Source organism: Oreochromis aureus, linkage group 4 (assembly GCF_013358895.1).
Source record: "Oreochromis aureus strain Israel breed Guangdong linkage group 4, ZZ_aureus, whole genome shotgun sequence".
Classification (NCBI taxonomy): Eukaryota; Metazoa; Chordata; class Actinopteri; order Cichliformes; family Cichlidae; genus Oreochromis; species Oreochromis aureus.
Window position 1 is genome coordinate 23,784,569 of NC_052945.1, and position 24,449 is coordinate 23,809,017.

The window sequence follows — 24,449 nt, forward strand, 5'->3', positions numbered from 1 at the left end:
AATCAGCAATTAACCTTACTCCATGTGTGAAGATGAACTATTTGGAGAGAACATTAAAGTCGGCACAAGAAGGTTTCAGACTAGAATTGAAGCCAGGACCTCCTAGTGAGGCGACAGTGCTAACCACCACACCTCCGCGCTCCCCTCAAAGACAGCATAACAACACAAATGCTGCGTATCACCTGTCAGGGGTCATGATTTGGGCTCATTGTGCAGTTGCAGGACCTTGCAGTCATTAACTTGACCATGAACTCCTTGGTATACCAAAGTATTCCCAAGGACAACAGTAAACTGAAAACTGAAAACCTAAAACTGATCAATATGTTACAGTGGGACATTAAGAGAGCTGTGTATACACAAAAACCAACAACCTTCAATGAACTGTAGCAACATTGTAAAGAAGAGTGGACCAAAAGTCCTCCACAACAATGTGAATGACTGATAAAGTCACAAGGAAAACCATTTCTTCAAGTTATTGCTGCTAAAGGTGGTTCTACAAGCTACTGAATCATAGTATCTTCTGCATTTTGGCTTAGTTTAGTTTATGACACAGTATAATATGTCATGAGGTTGTACTTTATGGATTTAAGACCTGATGAGGATTAGATCATGTATATTTTAGTAACACAAAGATATCATGTCCTCCTTTTGCCATGTACCAAACCTTCTTTGGTACACAATCCTCTTGTTAGCAGGCTCGCATCAGGAGGGGCTTTGCTTTATATAGTGGATGTTGGCAGTCTAGTAAGATGAATCATCAACTTGAAATACTCCTCTAAAAACACCAATATAGGTCTTCTTCTTAAAGGTCTTGAGTTAGTAAGTAGTGTGTAGTACAATTTGTTTTTCTCGCACTCTGACTTGCTCTGTTCTGTTCAGGCAATAGCTTTAGAGCAGGCCAATTACACAATTTAAAAAACCTGTTCGCACAAAGAGTCTGTTCTCTTTTTATCACTCTCTCAAGCAGAGAGCAGCGAGTGCCAAAAACATCTCAATCAGCTTGGCTTGGGCTTCATTTAATTGGCTTATCCTTTCCACTGAATATGCAGCAGCAGGACACAAAAGCATCAGTGAACTTTAAAGGTGGCACTCCCAGCCAGATTTAGCACTTTACTAGAAAGCAGAGCTGGGTGGATCGATTCAAACATCGACAGTATCAATACCAATGCTGGTATCTGTATCGGATCGATACTAGCGTGATAGGATCAATACTTTGTTTCTATCCCCAAAGTTAACTATCTATCTGACTGAATTGTCTTATATTTAAGAACTGAAAAATAATCTCAGAGATGTACTATGAAAAAATGTCTTAAACTGTGTTGACTGTACCGTCTATTTTATTTATAGCCTAAAGCACATTTAATAACCGAAGTTCACACAAAGTGCTTTAGAGAGGTGCATTTACATTCTAGGACCCCCAAAAAACCCAGTGACAAAAAGCTAAAAGATTTTTTTGAGAAAAGTAAAGGAAAAAAATCACAGTAATTTGGTGTTCGTTAAAATGTGTTCAGAATTTGCAAATTGATGACGATTTTAAATGTCATGACACTCCCCTACATAAGCTGTCCTTATAAGTTGAAAATACCGATAATGGTATCGGGAATGCTGGCCCTGTATTTATTTGTTATCGTCATAACAAAATTTGCAGTATGGCACAGCACTAAAAACAGCCAACTGACATCACATCGGTCATACTGACGTTTGGCTGCTGTCAGCGTTGCAGATTCGTGACATTTTGATCCCTGTCTATTTTTAACTTACACGCTTTGTATCTACAACCTATACACTTCTATTAATAGCTCACTGCGCACTTTTTAGTAAGGCATCTGCGCCTATTGATAGATGTTGTGCCACGTGTGTCTGGGGCGTGTGACGTGTTGTCCCCCTCCCTCTATTTAAATACCTGTGAAAGAAAATGCGGTTGCGCAGAGATGGTGGGGTGGAAAAAATTAGAGCGATGGAATGCGGTCCTACAAAGTTTGCGCTTTGTAATGACACACCTGCAGCGGACAATCCCTGGCAGTGACAAATCATGACATGCACGTACTTGTGCAATCTACATGTCCGTTTATTTCCTTTTGGCTGCTAACTTTCTTTGACGAAATTGGAAAATGGCTCTTCAAAACTAGATTTACCAGAGAGGACTGTTCGGTTACTAAAACAAAAAAGCTACTCCATAAAAAAAAACAAAGTAGTCCAGCACTTTAATATAACCATTCTTGTAGTCACGCATGTCTGCGATGTTGTAAATCGTTCATGTGAAAACTTGAAAATTATAATTATCACTTTACAGTCACTTGCTCAGCGACGCACCTTTTCCCCCTCGTGGGTTTTCACGAGGGATGAAGGGTCTGTCTCTATCCCTACCAAGGCAAGCCGACTTGGTCACACCCTTCCCGGCCAACCCCTACAGCCCACCTCCTGCTCTGCCCGCCATGTTCTGTAGGAGGAGGAGATACGTGTAGTCCTGGCTTTAGCTGGCTTAGCACTAGCAGCATATAGCTAGGCGGAGGCGCAACAAGCTCCTTGAACGCCCAAATAAGTACTCCTGTCTCGGTTTCCCCCTTCTCTTTTTGGAATTAGCTACGTTTGTTTATTGGTTTGACCTCCACTTGGAGTGACGCGAGTACCTAAAGTATCCCTCTCAAAAATTCTGGTAAGTTACCATCGGTTTTCAACACAGTCGCGTTGTTTTGTTTTTCTGGGGTGTCCTGTAATCCAGTTTGCTATGGTGATGTCTCCACTGAGCTCCCGTCTTGACTGCTAGCTTGAAGGATCGCTAACTAGCTTTACATGCTAGTTGACTGTCCTAACATAGAAAGTACTTTATGAGGCTAACGCGAACGATTGTGCGTTACAGTATAGGATTGGTCGTAAAACCGGTAAATAGTAAACTGTGTTACATCTAGATGGTGAGCGATCAACAGTTGTGTTGTTAGTAGGGTGCTGGAGGGGATGTTGTGTGAACTGGCTGTCCTAACACAAGCTCTGCTAGCTTTGATTCAACTTTTCCCAAAGCCAGGATTTGAAATCGTCTTGTAAATTGGACGCTAGGCGGTGGTTGGTATCTCGGGTGCAAATATCTATAAGTGGAAAAAGTGATCGCTGCAGTGTATTTTTACGCTACAGCAAACTTTTCCGGGTTATGTACTTTCCAGTGAGCTGAAATGTGTAGTCACCGCTAACTCAATCAATGCTAAGAACTAGAACTTGCCGCAAGTTTGCACTCAACTAGCTGTAGTTAGCGGCAAACCCCTTAGTAGCAAGTGTGGTCGCTATTCTATGTTAGAGTAAGCTTGCACTATTTTATACACATACTTATTTCACCTCTATCACCTGGATTTTTGACTGAAAGGATTGTAAATAACATTAAGGTAGTTTACTAGCACCAAACGAATGTTAGCTAAAGCTACTTTAGCTTATGTGCTAACTATCAATCACGTCAGTTCAAGGAGACGCCGTGATTTAAAAAAAGAAAAGAAAAAAAAGAGCCACTTAAATTATTTTTATTTTCTCTACCGAAACACGTGTGCTGTTATAGAGGCGAGGGCTAGACAAGAGCATAGTACAGTGACTCAGCAGTCCAAAACTTAACGTACTTATTGATATTTTTAGGGAGACTCGTTACGACGTGGGCGCTGTCTGTTTACTCGCTTCGTTTCCGACAAGCAGCGAGTAAAGTGTTTGGTTTTTAGATCATTGATACTGGCAGGGTTTTCTTTTCTATTTTCAACATACAACAAAGATGTTTGAGTAAAACCTCTCTTTTCATAGTTGCACTGAACCGTATTTATGTGGCCTGAGAAGAGGGGCAGCGCTTCCTTTAATGTCAGGGTGGTCAGTCAGTTACGGGGGTGACAGATGCATCATCACGGTCCTCCTCCCGTCCCTGTCTTGGCTGGCTTTGTCTCTCTCGGCTAGCAAGAGAGGACAAAAGGTGGGGTGATGCGTCGATCAGATGGTGGCCTCTCCCCCCGTCTCACTGTCTCACAGTGCACGGTTGTAATAGCTCACTTAAACCCACTTTAGTACTGTTTGAACAAGTGTTAGTGCTTATTTGACGCGAGTTTGGCTTTTGGGAGCTTAATCCTTGGGTCTAGGAGAAGATGAGGATTAATTACTTGTGAATGTTGCTCTTGGTTGTACCAGACTGTAAAGGGGTGGTTAAGGAACTGGCTGGATGCCATTACACAGCCTATTATACACCATGTCATTCTGAACAGACAAATATAGTCTTGTCACATTCACACACAGGCGCCCGGTTGTGCAAGCCTACTATCTCGAGATCAGCTTTACTCATTCTGTGTGACAAGGTGGACCTGTTCTCAATGCGCTGCTTCTGAGCCCTTAATGCTAATCACAGTTTACCTAGCTTTTGCCAAAACACACACAAGATAAGTTGAACTTGTTATGATCTAAGGTGACTCACTTAAGTCAAGTGTTCTGCTTGTTTCTTTGGAATATATTCATTCATATATTTTTTTTTAGGACATGAAAAACCCATTCCAAACCTTCACCAGGCAATATGGACAGGTTTGGCTGAAAAACATGAATCATTCTTTGATCTAATGATTGGGGTGATTCTGTAAAACAAGGGTTGATTTGGAAAACTTTTTACCCTGTTGCAGTTAAATCCTGTACATGTGGTTTGAGAAGATACCTTGGTGGGTTCTCTCTTGATGCACAATGACATTCAGATTCTGTGAAATCAGGTGATGTGAATAGAGCTGAAAAATTAAGTTTGAATCAAGCGGGACTGCCCTGTAGATTGTGGATTCTTCTTCAGGTGAAAGTGAGAATCAGAAATGAAGGACAAGTGTATTGATGCTGTTTGAGGGCTACAGTGCCTTTTTGCTTCTGTTTCACTTTTATGTAGAGAAGGGGGGGGGGCGCTTGGAGAAAAGTGAGTGAAAATGTAGGACTTAATGGTAAGTTAGGAAATTATATTTCTGTAACTTGATTCCAACTGTCAGCTATACACATCGATATCCTATTGCCGGTCAGGAGTGAATCATTATGGGTTTCCTCATGCAAGCAACATGAGGCGGAACTTCTCATTGCGTTTGATATGAACCGTAATGAAGAGGACATCATTATTGTTCCCTTATTTGGTTATTTCCTTGTCCGGGGTAGATTTCTCTCTAGAAGCTTGTTGAAAGCTAGAACTCTAACCTCAGGAACAGATTGGGCTTGGGTCTGTAATGTTGTATCTCCTCCATGATTTTGTTCTGTCCTCCTCTGCTTCATCCTGCACCGGGAGTAATTTGTGTGCACACAGTGTAGGATGATTTTAAAAATTGCCCGATTGCTCTATGCCGCAACCATGACTGACTTCCTGCCTGCCTCGTCCACCGCCCATTGTTTAACTTCCATCGTCTCGCTACATTAGTGGACCAAAGAACTGCTCCTGAAATGTGCTATGGTGCGTCTAGTGGAATTGCCTTGAGTTGCTGTGACATGTGGCATGAGTGGCTGTGGCTGTGATATGGGCACCCCAGTGGGAATTGAAGGGTAGTGTTTGGCCATTACTCATCGTCTGCCTAAACGGGGGAGGAAGGAGCTTCAGAGACGCACCCACTCTGGGTTGCAATCTTTCCGTTGAGAGCGGGCACACTGGTGCATGAGGAGAAGATGGACCCATTCATAGAGCAAGGCATGCTAGGATGTTTCTGCTACTAGTGTCACCTGGTTTTGGGAGACCTGCACCACAAACTGAGTGTAAAAGAACTCCAAAAATGAATGAATTGATGCAACTGTTTTGTGTGTGCTGTGTGCACGCAGAACTCCGTGTCACTAACAAGTGACAAACTAATATATACAGGACTCGTTAGTTGTGGGTAAATTATGCCAAACTTCCCTTTCAGTTTATTCACAGAAAAGTCAGAAAGGTGCAGTTTTTTTTTCTTTGGTCTCAAAGAGACAGAAAGTTGTAGTTGTGTTCAGCCTAATGTGTCTTACTTCATGCTGATGATGTTGATACTGAAACGACATATTGCGCATTCCTGCACTGCCGGCACAGCAATAACTTCTGAGCATTTCCTGCCAAGCCAAGATTAAAGCTTTTGTAATGATGGACCTCTGGTGCACAGAGATTAATGTCTCAGTCACGTTTCTTTCCCCGTCTGTGTCTTTAGATATTCGTAGTTTGGCGATACAGATTGTTAAATACGCGACAAATAATTTCATTTTATTTCAGATGAACACTCATTGCGCACAGGTCATTTGTTTACAGTTGGTTGAAGCCGGGAGGTTTTATAAGTAAGCGGCATTACAGTGTTATTATTAAATACCGTTGATGGAATTCATAGAAAGTTGTAGATATCTGTACTGCGTGACTTGATTTGCAATTCAAAAAGGGAATTTCTCATGATGCACTACTACATCACTGCTGCTAGTTCATGCTGTCGAGACCAATCGTTATTCCTGTCAGGCGATGGTTAGCGTTTATATTATAACTTTATACATACACATATTTATTTATTTTTGGGGGAAATTTATCACAACTGTTCTGTGTATATTAGTCCATCAGTTCACTGGTGTTTTCCACAGTAAGGCCTCATTTGTTTTTTGTTTTTCTGATTTTGACCTTTGCACGTAACAGTAAATGGCACTTTGTCCCATTTGACTATGATGGTAGTGCAGTTAGTGTTTTTCTCAGCCTGTATTTAATGGGTTATTTCTGTTCCTCTTCCTCCTTCAAAATTAGTCCAACTCTATGGCCATAATAAATGCATATTTGGTCTGTTGTTTGGCTGCAGGGCACGGGCACTCTTTTGCCTTTGCCTTCTGTCGCATTCTAAGGAATGATCGCTGGGTATTTTTACTTATTTACTTTATTTATTACGTTCTCTTACAAAAGCAAAAATTGCCATGGATTAGACAACTGTTGCATGAAAAACCAGGCGATATATAGACACCACATATTTAAATATATTATAAATGGCTTTGTGTTGAAATAGGGAACAGGGTGGACTAACAGCTCATCTTTAATGTGTGTGAGTCAGATACAGACAGGCCAGAAAGAAAAGGAGGAAGAGACTGAATGGGTGGCGACAGATGTGTTCGAGTTCATCTGGTGCCGTTAAAAAGCAGACCCTGGACTCAATTATTTCATGCTTAAACTGCTACCCCGCATTGTGTGCTGGCGGTTTGACGGGGAAGATGACATGCTTAATGATTTTTGACATAACTATAACCTGCACTGTCAGCATGAACACTTATTTCTTTACACACGCACATAAACACAAGTCTTGTGTGCAGTCTTCTTTTGGGATTGGCGTGAACTAAGCACAGAAGGACTGAGTGAAGGCAGGCTGGGGATATCTACTGGTTTGTGTGTGTCGGGGGTGGGGTGGGGGGTTTGTTCCGGGATGTGAATGGGGGTTGCAGGAGGGTGGGATGGACAAGACAGACTCTCCTCTCTTCCTCCTGTCTGCTACGGGTGAATAGGTGATTATAGCAGCAGATGTGTCATTAGGTCTGAGCAGTATTCATGCGGATGCAGGGTGAGGAGGAGGGTGACGAGGGAACGTTCAGAGAGTGTGTGTGTGTGTGTGTGTCGGAGTCATGCTCTACAGGAATCACGTTTCACTGGCGTTAAGTGAATTTATGGGATGTGCCAAGTTGTTTTCTTATCCTCCTTTCTTTACCCCCGTCCCCTCCAGCTGTCTTTCCATGACATTGCTAGACAGGAAGCTCCCTGAAACAAATGCATGCATATTGTCTGTATTTAACTTCTATATGCATTGAAAAAACGCATTCTTGTGCTTAATACAGTCCACACAGACTTGCACTTATATGTATGAAAGAACTTTGTTGGGCTTGCCTGTGCACGCCTGGCATTGAGCTCTGATCAATGAAGAGGATAAGTCATCATAGGTTTGCCTACAAGGCATCGAGGCAGGCAAACAATGGGCACCGACATCCCAAACTGCAGTTTATTACTGATAACAGTGATAACTGCATTTGCAGTCCAAGCACAACTCTGTTAATGGGGCCTTGCAGTAGTACGCTGTTCTTTTCCAGCACCAGCAGCAGATTTAAACGTGTTATGTAAGCCTTAGGTGTTGCATACTTAAGCAAGTTTTCACGGTCAAGAGTTTTTCACATGGCACTTGGGTGTGTACGTTACGCCGCTGTGAGTCTCCGCCCACTATCCATACTTGTCTGTGTGTCAGGCAGGAAGTGATTAGTGGCTGCTTTGCTGATCTTTTAGAAACAAGTACTGAGGCGTCATCAGTCACTTCTGTGGTATTCATCTGACTGGAAATGGATTATCTCCCCTGCCACCCACCAGAGGGTGGAAACTCATTCTTACTGTTAATGCTGTGAAGATAAAGGCGTCTCATTCTCAGACTTGTTAGAGAATTGTGCTTGAATGTATCGGGGTATTAAAAAAGCAAAGCTCTTATTTTATACATACAGTGCTTATTAGACCACCTGTTGTTAAAAAAATACATGTTTTAAAAAATGTCACTAACTAAATGTTACTGAATTTAAGTTTTTATACCCAGAATTTAAGCCGACACCCTGGACTTTTCTGAGAAGTCAGAAATGACTGCTTTTTGTGCTCAGCTGTAATTTGGCATCCTAATCAAAAAATAATAATATGCTTTAATATTTTTGTCTGCTTTTGAAAAACAGTAAATTCGAAAACAATAATTTTATATTTTAGCATTAAAAATAAAAATTTGATAAAAGAGCTTGTGCACACCGATGGATTAACCATTTCAGTGATTGCCAATACTGTTAATTTAAATCTTTGCAAATAAAGTTAAAAAAAAAACAACCCAAAAAGCGTAAAAGCAAAATTTAAAATTCAGCTCTGCTAAAAATTAGTTAACAGTTTTGTGCCTGCTGTGGTCAAATTACCGTTGGTCAGCTGCTATCAGAGTAAATTACCTTGATAACGTCTATTAACTTAGAGCAATATTATACATACACACTGCTCTCTTTGTTATATTTACACCTTATCAGGTTTTTAAAAAATCCCTGAACAATATTTTAAGGACATATTTGTACTCAATAACCTGGTGCTCAAGATTAAAATGTTAGATTATTGCTGACCTCTTTATATGGCGTGTTGTTTCATTGTAATTGTCTTCACATAGTCCTCCAAGCCCACACAAAGAGTATGCACCTGAAGCCCTCTTGGAAGAGCTTGGGAATGGTGTGACCGCACAGATTTGTGTTTTGTTTCACAAAAATCTCCACAATCCCTCCTAGTAATTTGCCATTGTGTCAAAGTTACTGTAAACTTCAGTGAAATTATAAAAGTGGAAAGAATTGTTGTTCACAGCACCGTGACTTTGTATGATATGGAGGGGGCATGCATGGAAATTGCTTATCTAAGTGTGAAAGTATGAAACATGTTTGTCTAGTTTCAAAAAGGAAGGTGCTTACAGCTGCTCTTGTGATTACACATTGATGTGAGCTTACTGTTTAGCTGTAGAACTTCATGAAAGACATTCAGATTAGCGTGTGACTTCAGCTGTTCAGAAATCTGAAATGTAGCAACGCGTAGGTTTTTCTTGGCCTATTGAGGTTTTGATTTGTTATTGCTGGCGTGTGACATTACTTTAGGGGCGTGAAACTTAAATAAAGACGATACATATTAAGCTGATGTTGTGTTTAAGACACTCTGAGTGATTGCAAGTATTGTAAAGTATGCTTGTTTTTTGGGGTTTCTGGTCCTTGCCTATATTTGTTTTTCATGTTGTTCTTTAAACTAACCTGTTATTTGTCGTCTTGGTCTAGGTGATGGCATGGTCATGTGTTCAGCCGGCACTGTGGGTGTGGAAATGGTTTTAACAGACGCTGTGTTGGAGGACTCGGGAACACTGCACTGGCCTGGAGGAGCCTCATAAACAGCCGCGTACATCCGCAAACCACTTTGTTACACGAAAACATTAACAAAACACCGCCGTGACAAAGGACACAGAAACGCGGGCAAACAACACAAGCTTCACCTGAAGGGCACGTTTGTAACTTCTGGGTGTGTGTAACCCAAATATTGTTGGTGTCCCAGCTGCTCTCCTTGTGTGAGAGTGTACGTTTGATTTCTTCTTGTCTGTCCCATCTTAACCGCCACCATGCCAAGCACCATCCGCCGGCAGATGAAGAACATGGTCAACAACTACTCCGAAGCGGAGAAGAAAGTCAGAGAGGCCACGTCCAACGACCCCTGGGGGCCGTCGTCTTCACTCATGTCGGACATCGCCGACCTCACTTACAACGTGGTGGCCTTCAGCGAGATCATGAACATGATCTGGAAACGACTCAACGACCACGGCAAGAACTGGCGCCACGTCTACAAGGCGCTCACCTTGCTCGACTACCTGATCAAGACGGGCTCAGAGAGAGTAGCGCTGCAGTGCAAAGAAAACATCTTCGCCATCCAGACTCTGAAGGACTTCCAGTACATCGACAGAGATGGCAAGGACCAGGGCATCAACGTCAGGGAGAAGAGCAAGCAGCTAGTGGTCTTACTCAAAGACGAAGACCGCCTCAAAGGAGAGAGGTGAGACCCCCCCCCCCCCTTTTTTTTTTTTTTGCCTTGCAGCAGAGTGCATCGCCGTCCTTTCTGCACTTCTGCTCTTCTGCTTGCAACACAGGCATCAAATCTTAGAGAGGTCAAACTAACCACGACCTTTAATACAGAGAAAGCAACAAAGTTCAAAAGGCTGTCTTAGTCTACGTGACTAGATCAAAACATCTGTATTACGTGAGAGATTCTTAAGTGTAGTTTAAGAGCTCCATACCTTCTTACCAAAACAGTTAATCCTTGGAAATAACTCTGTAACACTTCTTATCTTTATTACTTGTAATGTGTGCAAAGAATGTTGTTGGCTACAGATTTAATACATTTCCTGTCTTAACAGTCTGGCATGACTTTGTTCTTTCAGTGATTTTTATTTTATTTATTTTTTCCCCCTTCCTCCACTTCAACTTGTTGGCGTATTTAGAAATATGTGATCATTCCAAGACTTGCAGTTTTGACATCTGCCTTTTTATTACACACACACACAGTCTCGAACTGTACACAGAACAGAGAAAATGTTTTGGTTGCAACTGCAGTCTTTCCAGTATTATCTTAATTGGTCTGTGGGGATTTGTTTGACAGCATGTTTAATCTAAAATAATCATTTTGGCACTTGAGTATTGAAACCACTTGAAACCCTGATTCTCGGGGTAATTCTGCTATTAGATGTTCTCGCTTTGTTTGGTTTCGTGGCTCCATCGTCGTGTCACCCTAGTATCTCATTCTTATTCGTCCTGTTAGACTTAACACTAGAGTTTCTTAGCTTAAGTCTAGATGATTGATCACAGATATTGATCATATATTATCCCTTTTGTCCCGCTAGGTCTCAGGCTTTGAAGACCAAAGAGCGTATGGCCCAGGTGTCCACAGGGAGCAGTCATATGGGATTTGGCCGAGGCTCATCTCAACCCAACCTCTCCACTTCCTACAGTGAAGAGTATGGCAGATCAGAGGGATCACCTGCTTCCTATCATGGCTGTGAGTACTGGATTATAATTACCAGTCGGCTTAACAGAAAAAAAGGTGTCACACCATATGTTTAAGCAAAAAAAAAAAAAAAAAAAATCGTGCAGTGTGCTCGATTATGGTTACTGTATCACAGTTGGTGTAACTTTGGCCTACATCCTGAAATCTGCCCCTCCCCCTCTCCTATCTCTGGCTAGCACTCCTGCATTCCTTAGTTCTCTCTCACACACTCACACACACACACACACACACAGAAGAGGAAGAAGACCCCCCAATCATCTTTTATCCACATGGCAAAGGAATCTGCTTCCCTTTATAGTGATGCACTCGTTTCTCTAGAGACCGCACGACAGTGACAATGTAGCAGAGTACACGGAAACCACTAAGGGTCAGTTTTATAATATTTCAGAACTCTTGTCGAAGCAGGAAATAATATCCCGTTCATTCCATGATGTAGAGTAAATACAATACAGGGTTGTTCATACTTGGTGACATCTTTAGGTGATTTTGCTGGAGTGTCTAAACTGAACTCTTTTCCTTTCACACTCTAACCTCCCGCCCAGTCCTTTGTACACAGCAGGATGACTTTGTGTGTGTGCGTGCACGCCTATGGATGTGGGTTTGTTGCCATGCATTTGGTTTCAGGCTGCCCAGACTTGTCTAGCATCCTTATGGAGTGTACACCAAGCTCTCATTTATGGCCCACATTCCTGTGTGTACATTGTGTTTGAGTGCGTGGCTCAGAGGCGGAAGCTACAGCAGCTGAGTCATCAGTGCAGAAAACTGATGGAGGATCTGGCCAATAGGCGTTAGGCTGTGGGAGTTGCTAGGGGAGATTTTTGGGATTCCAGGCGAACTTTCCGAGTATTGTTGTCCAGACAGGGTGTGAATAAATGGCCGTGTGAGACTGTAGGTGTAAAGCTGGCCCCCAGTTACCAAAATTGACCTCACCTTGGGTCTAAAAATCTTGAAATTTTATTTTTTATCTTCTGTGGTTGTTTCTTATGCATTTAGATAATTGCTGCCGTTTTGTTTCAGCATTTTAACAAGTAAAATACATGAAAATAATCGGAAAATGTACAGTCTAAAATATCTAGTAATTACTATCCAGTAATTAAAACAAAAAAAAAATATTAGGTTTTATAGTGTCACACACTCATGTGCCACATACAGCCAGGTTTGAAACCTTGTCTCCTTTGTCACTTATCTAGGTCACAAAAGCAGTCTAATGGGTCAAATTATGGTTAAGTGAAGGTAGCGCGTGGGCAGCTGAATAGAGCATCTGTCGTCAGATGGGGTTGGTATCAGAAATAAGTGGTACAACCGGTTTGTGAGCTACTCTGTGTTGTTGCTGGTCCATCAGCCAGCTACAGAGAAGAGTGTAGTTCTAGCATACAAAGTTCAACAGTGTGTTTAAAAACATGCTGGATGCCAGCACACGTTTCAACCAGTATGCATTTAACTGACACACAGCATCATCTACATTGCACACTGCACATGTGGATGCATACAAAAACACCTCCAAATGTTACATGTTTTTTTTTTAAAGACGTCATATGTACACACCATATGTTTGATACCCCTGATCTACAAAGACAGGAAGAATGGTGGCTGCTCATGGTTCTCACACATGAAAAAGTCTCATGTGCCATTAGCGCCACATAAATCCATGCAAGATGACACAAGTGGCCATCAGCCCATTTCAGCACAAAAACCCAGCCTCCTCCTCTTCATAGCTGGAATTGCATGGTGCTCATGCAGCCTTAATGTAGTTGGATGCCTTCGCTTTTGTGGAATTGGAATATCATTAAAGACAGCATGAACCAAAGTGGAGATGCCAAGATAAGAAATTATTTAACTAGCGTCTTATCAGCTCTTTAAAGATGGAAAAACTAAGAATGTTGAAATGTTTTCTGAAAACAGGCAGAGATTTGTCTGTAACATGTGCCAGATGACTCGATTATCCATATATGGTTCATTCCCACAGTGGTGGGTAAGGAACTGGTGTGTTTTAGTTGGCTTTCAGTTTTTGTTTATTTGCCTTTCTGTTTTGTGGCAGCTCAGTATGTCTTCAGGCTCAGTGGTCTTTTTAAATCTGACAAGAAAAAATTCTTTTTCTTCTGCTAGACGACTGCATAGCGTGTGTGTTTATGACATAATGGTAAATTTACAAGAGAGTCAGCACGTGTTCTTCAAGAGCCAAAGCTTTTTTTTTTTTCCCCTCTGATTTGTCAGACATAATTGTGTTTGTATGGTTACACTGTGCCTGTTTTAGCTTTAGTACAGCTGTTCAAGGCAGGCATGGAAGAGGTTGAAGCCATAGCTCATAGTTCCAGCTAAACAAACACACCTTTTACCTCGGTTACTTTCTCAGGAAATGCATAGTCTGGAGTCAGAGCAGCAGAGACATGGGTTTGATGAGGAGGAAGGAAAGGAAGAACATCAGAAATATGGAGACAAATCTGAAGCCAATACCTAGAAAACCTGCACAAGTGTGGTTGTTGCTGTCGTTGTTTACAGCACTTTTTATACTCAGACTCTCCACAGTGGGACCACCCTAAGCATCTGTGCACTTGCATGGGACTTTGAATATGCAGATTTCTCTGAGTCTGCAGACTTTAACTCAAGACTGTTTTTTGCTAAATTGGTAACCTAAAACAGTAAAGGTACAGTAAGCAGAGGAAAGAAATGTTGTTCTGCTGTTTATTGTTATGTGACAGTATTTGGCTACCTGCTGTTGTGGTCATTAATTGCATGGTTTTAGAGTTCCACTCAAATAAAACACGTTTGACTTTGCTGACTTTTGCTACTCTCTAGAATGAAACCATTTGACTTTTGCGAACATTCATCGCATTATTTCTTGAAGCATCCTGAGTTGATAGCGGTGAAGCTTTTTAGACACTCCTGTTATTGGTAATCCTCTATGTAATGTATAAATGATGCTTCTGTTGCTACAGAGCACGGGCTACATATGAGCTTAATCTGTTTTTGTGTTACTGCCTGTCAGGTTTCTTTAACCATTTCAAAGAAGACTGGGCCTCTTGATTTTAAGGGAAATGTCTTTAATTTGTACCATCTTCTTATAATGGAAACATTTGATCGGGCAAATTGTCTGTGTACGTTTACAGATAACTTGCTGATGTGTATTTTCAAAAATGTCTTTTCGGGGTAGGAGGATGTTAGTCAAAGTGAAGTTTCAAAGTTAGTCGCATCAAAGAGTGAAACTAACATTTAGTCTTTCCGCACGTCATATTTGTGTTACTTGGGTTTTTTGGCCTTGGGATTCTACAGCTGCTCAGGGTTCGGCGCATATTTAAAAAAGAAATTAAGCATGATTATGATCATGAAAAAATAAGTGTGTTTTTTGTAGCCAAATTATAATATAATGGCTGGCGTGTTTGTGTGAAGATGAGAGACGAACGAATGAAAAACAAAAGTACCCCAAAGGGAAAATTTGCTTTGTACTTAAAAAAAAAAAAAAAAAAAAAAAAAATATATATGTGTGTGTGTGTGTGTGTGTGTGTGTGTATATATATATATATATATATATATATATATATATATATATATATATATATATATATATATATATATATATATATATATATATATATATATATATATATATATATATATGGGATGTAATGGAGGTTAAATAACTATCATCACATAGAAAAGCACACGTTAAGCAGAAGAAAATCCAGGTCATTATACACATACATATATTCTTTGCACACCCACAACATTCACAGAGAAATAAAGTCGAAAGAATGACATAGCAAGAAAAGCCAAATATGATGATGGGCTCTGTTTCCCATGGAAATGAGTTTCTGTTTCCACACTGAGACACAGTCACACTTTCAGTTCAGTTGAAGAAGACACCATAGGCCGCCATAGTGAGTGTCTTTCTACGCTCTTTCTTATGTTGTTCGAGCTAGCTGGCGTGTATGTTTGTTTGTTTGCCACGTGCGATGTCTGTGTGTTTTGTGCTGCCACATGGCCCGACTTAATCCAATAAGCTGAACGGACCTATCGTCTCCCACGGGCTCGCAGTGAAGACCTATGATCACATACACACAAACACACACACTGTGCTTTCTGTGCAGGCTAATAAAATACTAAATGTGTCTTGCATTACTACTGGACATTGTGTGATTGCATCTGTTGTGACAGAAGTTGTCTTAAAGTACCAGTTAGTATATAATGAACTGTGACGTCTTGCCCTGTGGCAGTAACATTAACATACATTCTGATTTTGCTGCTTAGCTACGTCTCCAAACGCCGGTTCAGAACTGGAACAGGCCAGACCTCAGACCAGCGGAGAGGAAGAGCTGCAGCTGCAACTTGCCTTGGCCATGAGCAGAGAGGCTGCAGAGCAGGTATGCACACACACGCATATGCTAACATGCCAGACATGCCTGTTTCAAGTCGAGGTGGGCAGATTGATTTGGATATTGAATATGTATCAGAATACTTTAATAATCCCTAAGAAAACTGGTGTCAGTATCAGTAACATAAAGTTTCTAGCCCGTAAAGACATTTGCAGACCTGTAGTACCTTGCCACATCCTAAAGAACAAAGCATACGTGGCAGTGGTAAGTTATTTAGCTGAAAATTGCGATACACTCCTGGTAGTTGGTTCGGATTGGGGGCCAAAGGGGAAAATGAACCAGAATTTGATTAAAGCTGACTAAACGCAGCAGGTGTGAAAACAACCTTAGAGAAAGGCACACTTATATTCCAGGTCTTCAAAAAGCCCATATTCAAAAAAAGCTGAAAGGAGTGTTTTGTTGTGTTAACTAATTATTTATATTGGAAAAAAATCACAGTGATTTAGTGGTCATTAAAATGTGTTGAGAGTCATGAACTTTGTATATAAGCTACCTTTATAAGTCCACAACTGGCATTACTGGCCCGGTATTTACTTGGTATTAGCTTGATGTCAATATTTTCTGTATTGCACAGCACTAGTTTTCAGTAAACATACAATAAATGAGTCTATTTTGCAGTTAATAAGATTAATAGTACAAAAATGTATCTTTAATTGAACACCACTTTGAAAAATGTAATGTTGAGAAGAATGAGATAAGTTACACATGGGTCGGTCTTTCCAGGAGGAGCGCATACGCCGAGGAGATGACCTGAGACTACAAATGGCCTTAGAGGAGAGTAAGAAAGAAGGCCCGGGCTCTGCAAAAGTTGCCAAGAAGAAAAAAGAGGTAAAAAGCACATAAGCGTAGTGGCTGCGGTGACTCAGTTATTCCATTATCGCAAACACGCTCCTGAAATAGTCTTGTCTCTCCCCATCTCCTTTTTCTGCCTGACCCTGTCTGCTCCCTTCAGTAGCCGTAATGAAGCCGCTAACTGGCAGCAGACTGCCGAGTTTATTTGTCATTATTCTGCCTGAATAAGTGCCCGGCTGCAGTTTGAGGCCACGGAGAGATAAAGAGTTGAAGACGTACGGTTGCATGACAATGACTCATGTTGTTCTCAATGCGTAATGACATAACTACCCTCTCTATGTTTGAACAGTATTCATGTGCAGGATAATGGCCAACGGATTGTCTTTCCTACTTTTTTCCATTTCATGTATTCCTTGTATATCTTTAATCACCCCCTTTGTATATTTCCTCTTTTGTCTCCATGCTTAATTTTCCTTTTATCTGGTCTCCTGCCGTTTTGTTATTTTCTAACCCACTGTCTCTCTTTGTAGCCACAGTCCTCTTTGATGGATCTAATGGATGTCCCTGAGCCTCGTGCCAGTGCTGACCCCTGGGGTGCGGGAGCTGGGGCCGGAGCTGCCGCTGCATCAGCAGACCCATGGCAGCCTTATGGTATATACATACACACAATCTCACTCTCTTGAAAGTTGTTACATCATGTGATATCTACATACTATCACTGAGAAGTTTGTGTGTGTGTGAAAGAGATTTCTGCTCTCCACCTGCAGCTTGCAGGACTGTGACTCTTTGTTACACAGGAATGCTGCTGCACTGGTTCAGCAGCATTACTGCACTGAGGGTTGGGGAGGGTGAGAGTTAGCGGAAGACATTGTGAAGGAAGGGAGCATGATACTGGGGAAAAAAGCAGGCTCGGGGAGTCTGATATGTAATACTCCTCTGTCATGATGAGGTTGGCGTGTGAGAGGGTGTGTCTACGTGGATAGATTGAACTGAAATGAACTATGCAGTAATTACTCAGTTTATTTCAGTATTTGTTAGTCTCAGGTTTACAGAGAATTTGTTTAGATGTTTAATTAAGGAAGGGCACGATAGTTTCACTTGCAGCATAATCACAGACGGAATCACATATGTGAGATTTTTAGGTAATTATAACACAGATTCTTTGGAGTCCTAAATGAAATCACATGATCCCTCGCGTTGCGTGTTCTCTGTACTCTGTGAAATGTACCTAATGATAAAATTTGAGGACTGTTACGAAAGAGCGGCAGCCCAGAAATGAGGGAGCTTACTGCGTTTTTATCCCTTATCTGTTGTGTGTTTGGTTGACCATTCATTCTGGATTCTGTGATGTAATTCAGTAACATAAATAATTTTTCAAGGATAAGGGGCTTGTTGGCTTTCCTTCCTCAACTCGAGGCTGGACTGATGTATTCAGTGGGGCCCAGGGGGGCTCAGCGCATTAAATTAACCCTGCTTTTCACCAGTTCACTCCCCTCTCTTTACCTGTATTTACCTTTAATCCCTCACCCACACAACATTGAATGTCTCCCCCTCTCTCCAGGATCTGCCCCTAAGCCAGCAACCTCAGTGGACCCATGGGGCAGTTCTACTGTCCCACCTATCAAGAGCAGTGATCCCTGGGCGCCCAACTCCATTCCTGCTTCTGACCCATGGGGTTCTGCAGCAGCCCGCCCCAAACCCTCCAACACAGGTAACCTTTTTTCCCCCCTCCCCCTCTCTCCCTCTCTCTCTCTCTCTCCACAGCACTAAACATAGCCAGCTTTGCTACCAACTAAGTACCAAGGTGACCTGTCATGTTGCTACTTATGTTGTGATTAATAAATTTAAGTTGCAAGTACACGATGTTTTAAAAAGAATCATCCGATTTCAGAAGAATCTTGCAGTGACTTTTAGAATACACGGCTGAATTTAAGTTTCACATAGAGAACTTACATTTACAACTGTGCAGTGCGTTTACCTCCTGACACAGCATGTGTGATTGTATGGAGTTGGTGCATCCACTGCTGTTGTTATGCTACCTACCGGCAATCACGTGAAACTCTCGAACCCCTCTAAGTGTTTTGATCGTTGCCGTTGAACAGCTGCAGAATTAAAGCACTCTGAATTCTTGTTTATACGTTTTTGTATTGTATTATTTTCCAAGGTTTTAAGGAAAATGCAGTCAACGTGAAAACTCAAACTCACAACAGAGCAACACAACACAAAGTATTCATCGTCATTCATACTCATATTGTATTCCATTTGTCTTTTTATGTATTTGCTCTGTGTTTATGTGACCTTTGTCTACTCTGTGTATTCTTGTCGTGTATTCTTGCATTTGTGTATGCATTTTCTCCTTTCAGGTAGCTTTGACCTGTTGAGCGCATCCAATGGTACATCCAAAGAAGACTTCTCAGAGTTTGATAGCCTGCGCTCTTCCTCCTCTGTCCCCACTGGTACTCACCCTGTCTTTGTCTCTCTAATGACATGGAGTCTGTGTTGTTGTTGTTGTTTTTTGTTTTTCTCAGTGTCTGTCTGTGCAGATGGGTTGCTTCTGCATGGCACAGACACACACGCGTCTTGTGTTTATATGTCAGTAGCACCAGACTGGAGCAAAGGCAGCATTAGAACCACTAAAATTAGGTTTTTAAGCTGATTTGGCAGTAATTGTATCAAATTGTGGCCGGGAAACGGCTCTTTGCTCCGGTCTGGTTCCATTTCACTGTGGTGTAATCTGGGGCAGCTTTTGAAGGTACATTGTTAAATAAATTATCAGACTCAGTTTAGGGAAACCCTCTCAGATATGACCTGATTCTTGTTAAATCTCGATTTGGGAATTTACATCTAAATTTAAACTAATCCTATTCACAGCTCCATTCAGGTCTGTGTCTGATAAGGTTCAAGTGAACGGTTTGGACGGTGTTATGCTCTAGTCGGAGTGTCGGAGGATGATGTCGGTGTCAGACTTTTGCTCTAGCTCAACACTAACGCAGCACTAATGCAGTCAAAGAGGTGGTGAGGAAAAGAATAAAATAACCTTCTATGGAGCGGATTTGAGCTTCAGCTGAAATCTACAAGATTTATGGGGCATTGTAGGCCTATCTCATCTTACCATGGGCGTTTCTTAGGTCTGCTACACTTCATTCTTATTTTGTGGCAGCAGTTTTCATCTTTGACATTTCCGTTTGCGTGTGTTTGTGTGTGTGCATGCGCGTGCTGTTGTTAGTAAGCTGGGTTTATGAGTGCATCAGTGAATGTCTCTACTGCTATCTGACTGCTGCCACAACAAACAGCCAGGCTGTCTGCCTCTGATGTCCTCTCATAATAGCGTCTTCTGATCATTTTATGGCATCACTCAGTTTCGTTTTACTCTGTCTGAATCTGGTTTGCTCATGTGCTGATAAACATGTCCACTAGTAGGTCGGTGACTCTGAGAAATCCAAATGGATAGCAAGTGTAGAAAACAAAACAAAAACAAAATAAAATACCACAGTAAATTAATCCTTTTTGTTCAAAATACTACTCTTCGGCATCGCAGATGCCCACAATTATTTGCCGTACCCGACTGGAGTAGGCATTAAATGCAAAATGCTTTGCCCAATTCTGAAAGCAGCTCGTTCAGCTGTAAAATACGACTACTTCTACTTTTGTTCTTCAGGTGATATGGGCATTGCATCCTCTGTCCCCTCCCAAGTCAGCCTGGCCAGCAGTAGCAGCCTGGACATATTTGATCCCCTTCCCACCTCAGCATCTACTTCCATCATCACAAACCCAACTAGAAAGACTCCTGAGTCCTTCCTGGGTCCCAATGCTGCCCTGGTCAATTTAGACTCTCTGGTGACCAAACCGGCCCAGCCTGCACCAGTTGTCAACCCATTCTTGGCTTCAGCAGGTGGGAGAGCAAAGAGAATGTGAAATTTAATATTTTTCATACATATATATACATATATATATATATATATGTGTGTGTGTGTGTGTATATATATATATATGTATATGGGTGAAGAAGAAGTGTTAGCTTTTGAAGTATTTTAGTGAGTACTTTATATAAACTGACATAGCCCAACTAAACACAATGTGCTGTTGTAGTAATGTGTTTTCTTCCTTTGTCCGTTATCCCCTCACTTTATTTAGGTGGCTCTGCTCCAACCCCGGCCAACCCCTTCCAAGTGAGCCAGCCAGTTCCCCCCACCCTCAACCAGATGCGCGTCAGCCCGATGCCCTCTGGCTTTGGCAACATGGCAGAGCCCGTAGGCCTCTCCTCCATGCCTCCTCAGCCCGTCCCCATCGTCCCTCTGGCAGGTATGGCCCCCATGGGCCACTCGATGCCTGGAGTAGGTGCTGTGGGAGGTGTGGGGATGAGCACAGGGATTCCATCCTCCATGTCCATGCCCCAGCCCCTGATGAGCATGCCCCCCCAGGCCGGGACTCAAAACACCGGAACCACCAACCCGTTCCTTTTGTGAAAGGATTACAGGGAGAGGGACATCATGGAGTAATCCTTCCTTTTACTCTTCAACTTTAGCCCCTCAAGAAGCTTCAAAACGAACAAGGAGACGTCTTATCTCAATTATCCATTTATAACCAACTCCAAGCCAGAGTCCCAGCAGGGCCCTCTCCTACCTTACCACACTCCCTAACTCCTTTCTTCTCTCTTTCTTTCTCTCCTACAAGCTGGCTAGTCCTGTGTTCCATGCTGATCTAATGATAATGTTGATGACCACAAAGAGTTTGCATCAGTCCACAGACTTTTAAGAGTAGCTTCAGTGTTTACAGTTTTTCCACTGAGGCAGGACTCGGCCACAGTCTCTCCTCCCTGTCCTTCTCTCAATCATTTCTCCCTTACTTGTTCCCTTTAGGACCGCTCCTCTCCTCTTCTGTGGTGGAGTGACAGGAGAGTCTGACTGTTCTAATGCCAGGATCTTATCTCTTCACTAGAGCTAATCTTTTATAAGCTCTGTCAGCTGGTGTGTGTGTGTGAGAGAGTGCACATCTCAGTACTTTTACACTGTGTATTTTCCAGCGAGTCAACTTCCACTCACTGGAGTAAAGATGAGAGATGGTTAGATGTGTTTATACTCTGTGTGTGAGTGTGTGTGTGTGTTACAAAGCAGGAATTTTGCACAATTTTTTGCTTGTTTTCCTTCTTCTTTGTTTCTTTATTTTCCGCAACTGTTGGGCTCACCGTTACACCTTAGCTTAGGGAGGACGTCCAGCCGCTTAAAACAGCCGAGTCGACACATATACACACAAAAACACAGTGCCTCGGCTCATGGTCACAACTCTCATCTGGTCACCTTTTTTCAGACCCTCCAGATGAGCTTTGACCTCAGTGGTTCACAGGAATAACAATGAACGCTTCTCAGAGGAGATGTTTTGTTTGTTTGTTTGTTTTTTAAATATCTGTGTGTTTTTGCTCACATGCAAGTGTACTGATACTAACTGCTACATGTTGAGCCCCCCCAAAATGTTTGTAGTGAAAAAGACATCAACTGTGGTGGCATCAGTATTTTTTTTTGCTATATAAATAGGATGCAGTGAGGCATCATGGGACAGTTTTGTTTTTTTGTAAGTTTGTTTCAAGGCTCAAAGGGATACGTGTGGAAGGAGGATTGTGTGTGTCTGTGTGTGTGTGTGTGTGTGTGTGTGTATATGTGCAAGTTTGCAGGAGAAATACATTTAGTTTCCAAGTGTACTTTCATGAACAAGTTTTCCCATTTCTCAGTCTGATAAGTGGAAGCTGACTTGGAATTAGTTTCTGAAGTGACTCAAAACAAGGGGCAACTAGGGCATCAACAGCCTTAAGTGTGTGTGTGTGTGTGTGTGTGTGTGCGTGCGTGCGTGCGTGCCCGCATGTTTGCAGCAGATATCAGTGATTATTGCTTTAACAAAAAAACCATTTTAAAGCATACGTCAGACACTTTGCATTGTGGGAAGAGTTTACCTCTGACTGGATTTGCTGGCGCTAATCTATCTACAGGATTACATACCTAGTGGGGACACACACTCACTCACACACACATTTTCAAAGGGGGTTGTTCCAGGATCAGTCTATTGATAGCACAGGGAATCCCACAGCAAACAACAGCGAGTCATGTTACGTAAACGTGCAGTTGTTTTCTTCTGTTGGTTACTTTATTTTGTTTTTGTGTGTGTTAGGTGTAAATCGATAGCCTATCAGAGTTTTGGAGCTGTGTACCTAGCTAAGCCATGTGTCATCTTTATTTTTTCTTTTTTTTTCCCCGTTGCTCTAGTTTGTGTCACCCTATGGGTAGGCTATGTAATTCTCTTCTCTTAGAAGCACAACTGTTACCAAAGTCATAGCGACTGTGATTTCGGAGGATGCCGTACTCTGATTACTTTGAACAGTAGAGTCACCGCTTACTGACATTTTTTTTTCCCCCTTCTTTCTGTTTATTGATGCTCTTGATATCAGAGAGTCCATTGTTAAAATGTTTTATATTTCAGAGCTGTTTTACATTTTGTTCAGTTTTGTGTAAGAAAGTGTTACTGTTGGCTGAACATCAGCACATTTACTGACAGCGAGCTGAGTGTCTTGTCTTTCGTCATTTTGGTTGTGAAAGGTGGGTTGATGACATTCAGCTATGGATGAATTGCACCAGGTGTACAGACCCTTTTTTTGTGTAAGTCAGAATAGTTTCTTCAGTTCTTTCTCAATAACTGCCAATGTGACTGTGGAAAGCTTGTTTTTCCTTCCTTGTTAATTTTTCTTTTGATGTGGATTGGCGCCCCCTCGTGGTCTGCTCTGGTATGATAGCTACTCTGCAGGACCGTGGAGACGTCCACTTAAAGCAGACCTTCATTTCTCTCAGGCAAAAACAAAAGGGGGGCAGCTCCGACCGTACGTGTGCGTATGCTTTTCACGAGGGTGGCGGTGGTGATTGCTTTTTACGTTTGGGGGTCCTGAATGAATGAATGGATGCAACCCCTGCAGACCAGCAAGCATTTTTTAAATTTTTTTTAATCTAAACTAAATATATGCAAAAATAAAAGAAGGAAAAAGTGAACGAGATAAAAACAGACTTAACGCTTGATGTGTTTTGCAGAATAAAATTTGCTAACTAAGTCTTGTTCATGGAAACACTACTATGATATTCTAGCTCAAGATGTGTCACCTTCTCACCGGCCTTGGATTTCACTGCGGGCCTGACCTTAAATTTAACTCTCAGCAATTGCAGGAAAGTTTGTAGAGGCGTCGAAAAGAGAACAAAGGCTTCGAGCAGTCGCGCTCAAACAGTCGGAGAACGCTGCAGCCGGCAAACGGTTTTTCTTGAATCCCTGGCAGCGTTTTTCAGTTGTGACTATGGTGCAGTGAAAATGTGGCCTGTGTGTAGCAAGCTCCTCTGTGTTACATTATGTATTCACTATGCTTTTATCAAGAGGACTAACTGACCTTACAGGCTGTCTATCTTTGTATGCATAAACAGCCTCCTTTATTCTTTTCTTTTTCTGTCTATTTACCTTTCTCATAGTACTGGGAGCAGGCTGCTTTTTTCTTTTTTTTGGATACGTGCTCAACCCGTTGGCATTATAACTGTATAATATAATTTATCATTTGTACTATTGTAACATACTGTTCTTCTGTATACCTTATTATTCTGTGTAATGGGTTTTTGTAGGAAAAGTCATTGTGGTATTTTAACGGCATCTAAACAAATGAACGCAGCAGGCTCCGCACCCCTGTCGGATGAGGACAACTGTAGCTGCAACTGGTTCAAAATAAACTGTGTATCACTTCA

The 24,449-nt window shown here is 41.8% G+C and overlaps 1 protein-coding gene across 2 annotated transcripts; it reads left to right on the forward strand.

Annotated features, from left to right (window-relative positions):
• The first annotated feature begins 1,939 nt into the window (after positions 1–1,939).
• Positions 1,940–24,449, forward strand: epn2 (epsin 2). 2 transcript variants are annotated; one of them, XM_031756446.2, is made up of 10 exons: positions 1,940–2,656; positions 9,757–10,519; positions 11,364–11,518; positions 15,773–15,885; positions 16,621–16,725; positions 17,220–17,340; positions 18,251–18,400; positions 19,053–19,145; positions 20,348–20,581; positions 20,824–24,449. In XM_031756446.2, exons 2-10 carry the CDS (start codon positions 10,092–10,094, stop codon positions 21,153–21,155), a joined length of 1,731 nt encoding a protein of 576 aa, XP_031612306.1. In that variant the 5' UTR covers positions 1,940–2,656; positions 9,757–10,091; the 3' UTR covers positions 21,156–24,449. The 2 variants fall into 2 exon arrangements, with proteins under 2 accessions (XP_031612306.1, XP_031612307.1); XM_031756447.2 differs by lacking the exon at positions 19,053–19,145.

What these genes read in the sequence shown, in the direction of transcription:
- epn2 (XM_031756446.2), top strand. Translation starts at nt 10,092, where the DNA reads ATGCCAAGCACCATCCGCCGGCAGATGAAGAACATGGTCAACAACTAC. An exon ending in GCAGAGAGGCTGCAGAGCAG is followed by an intron (nt 15,886 to 16,620) that starts GTATGCACACAC and finishes CGGTCTTTCCAG; the next exon opens with GAGGAGCGCATACGCCGAGG. An exon ending in AGACCCATGGCAGCCTTATG is followed by an intron (nt 17,341 to 18,250) that starts GTATATACATAC and finishes CCCTCTCTCCAG; the next exon opens with GATCTGCCCCTAAGCCAGCA.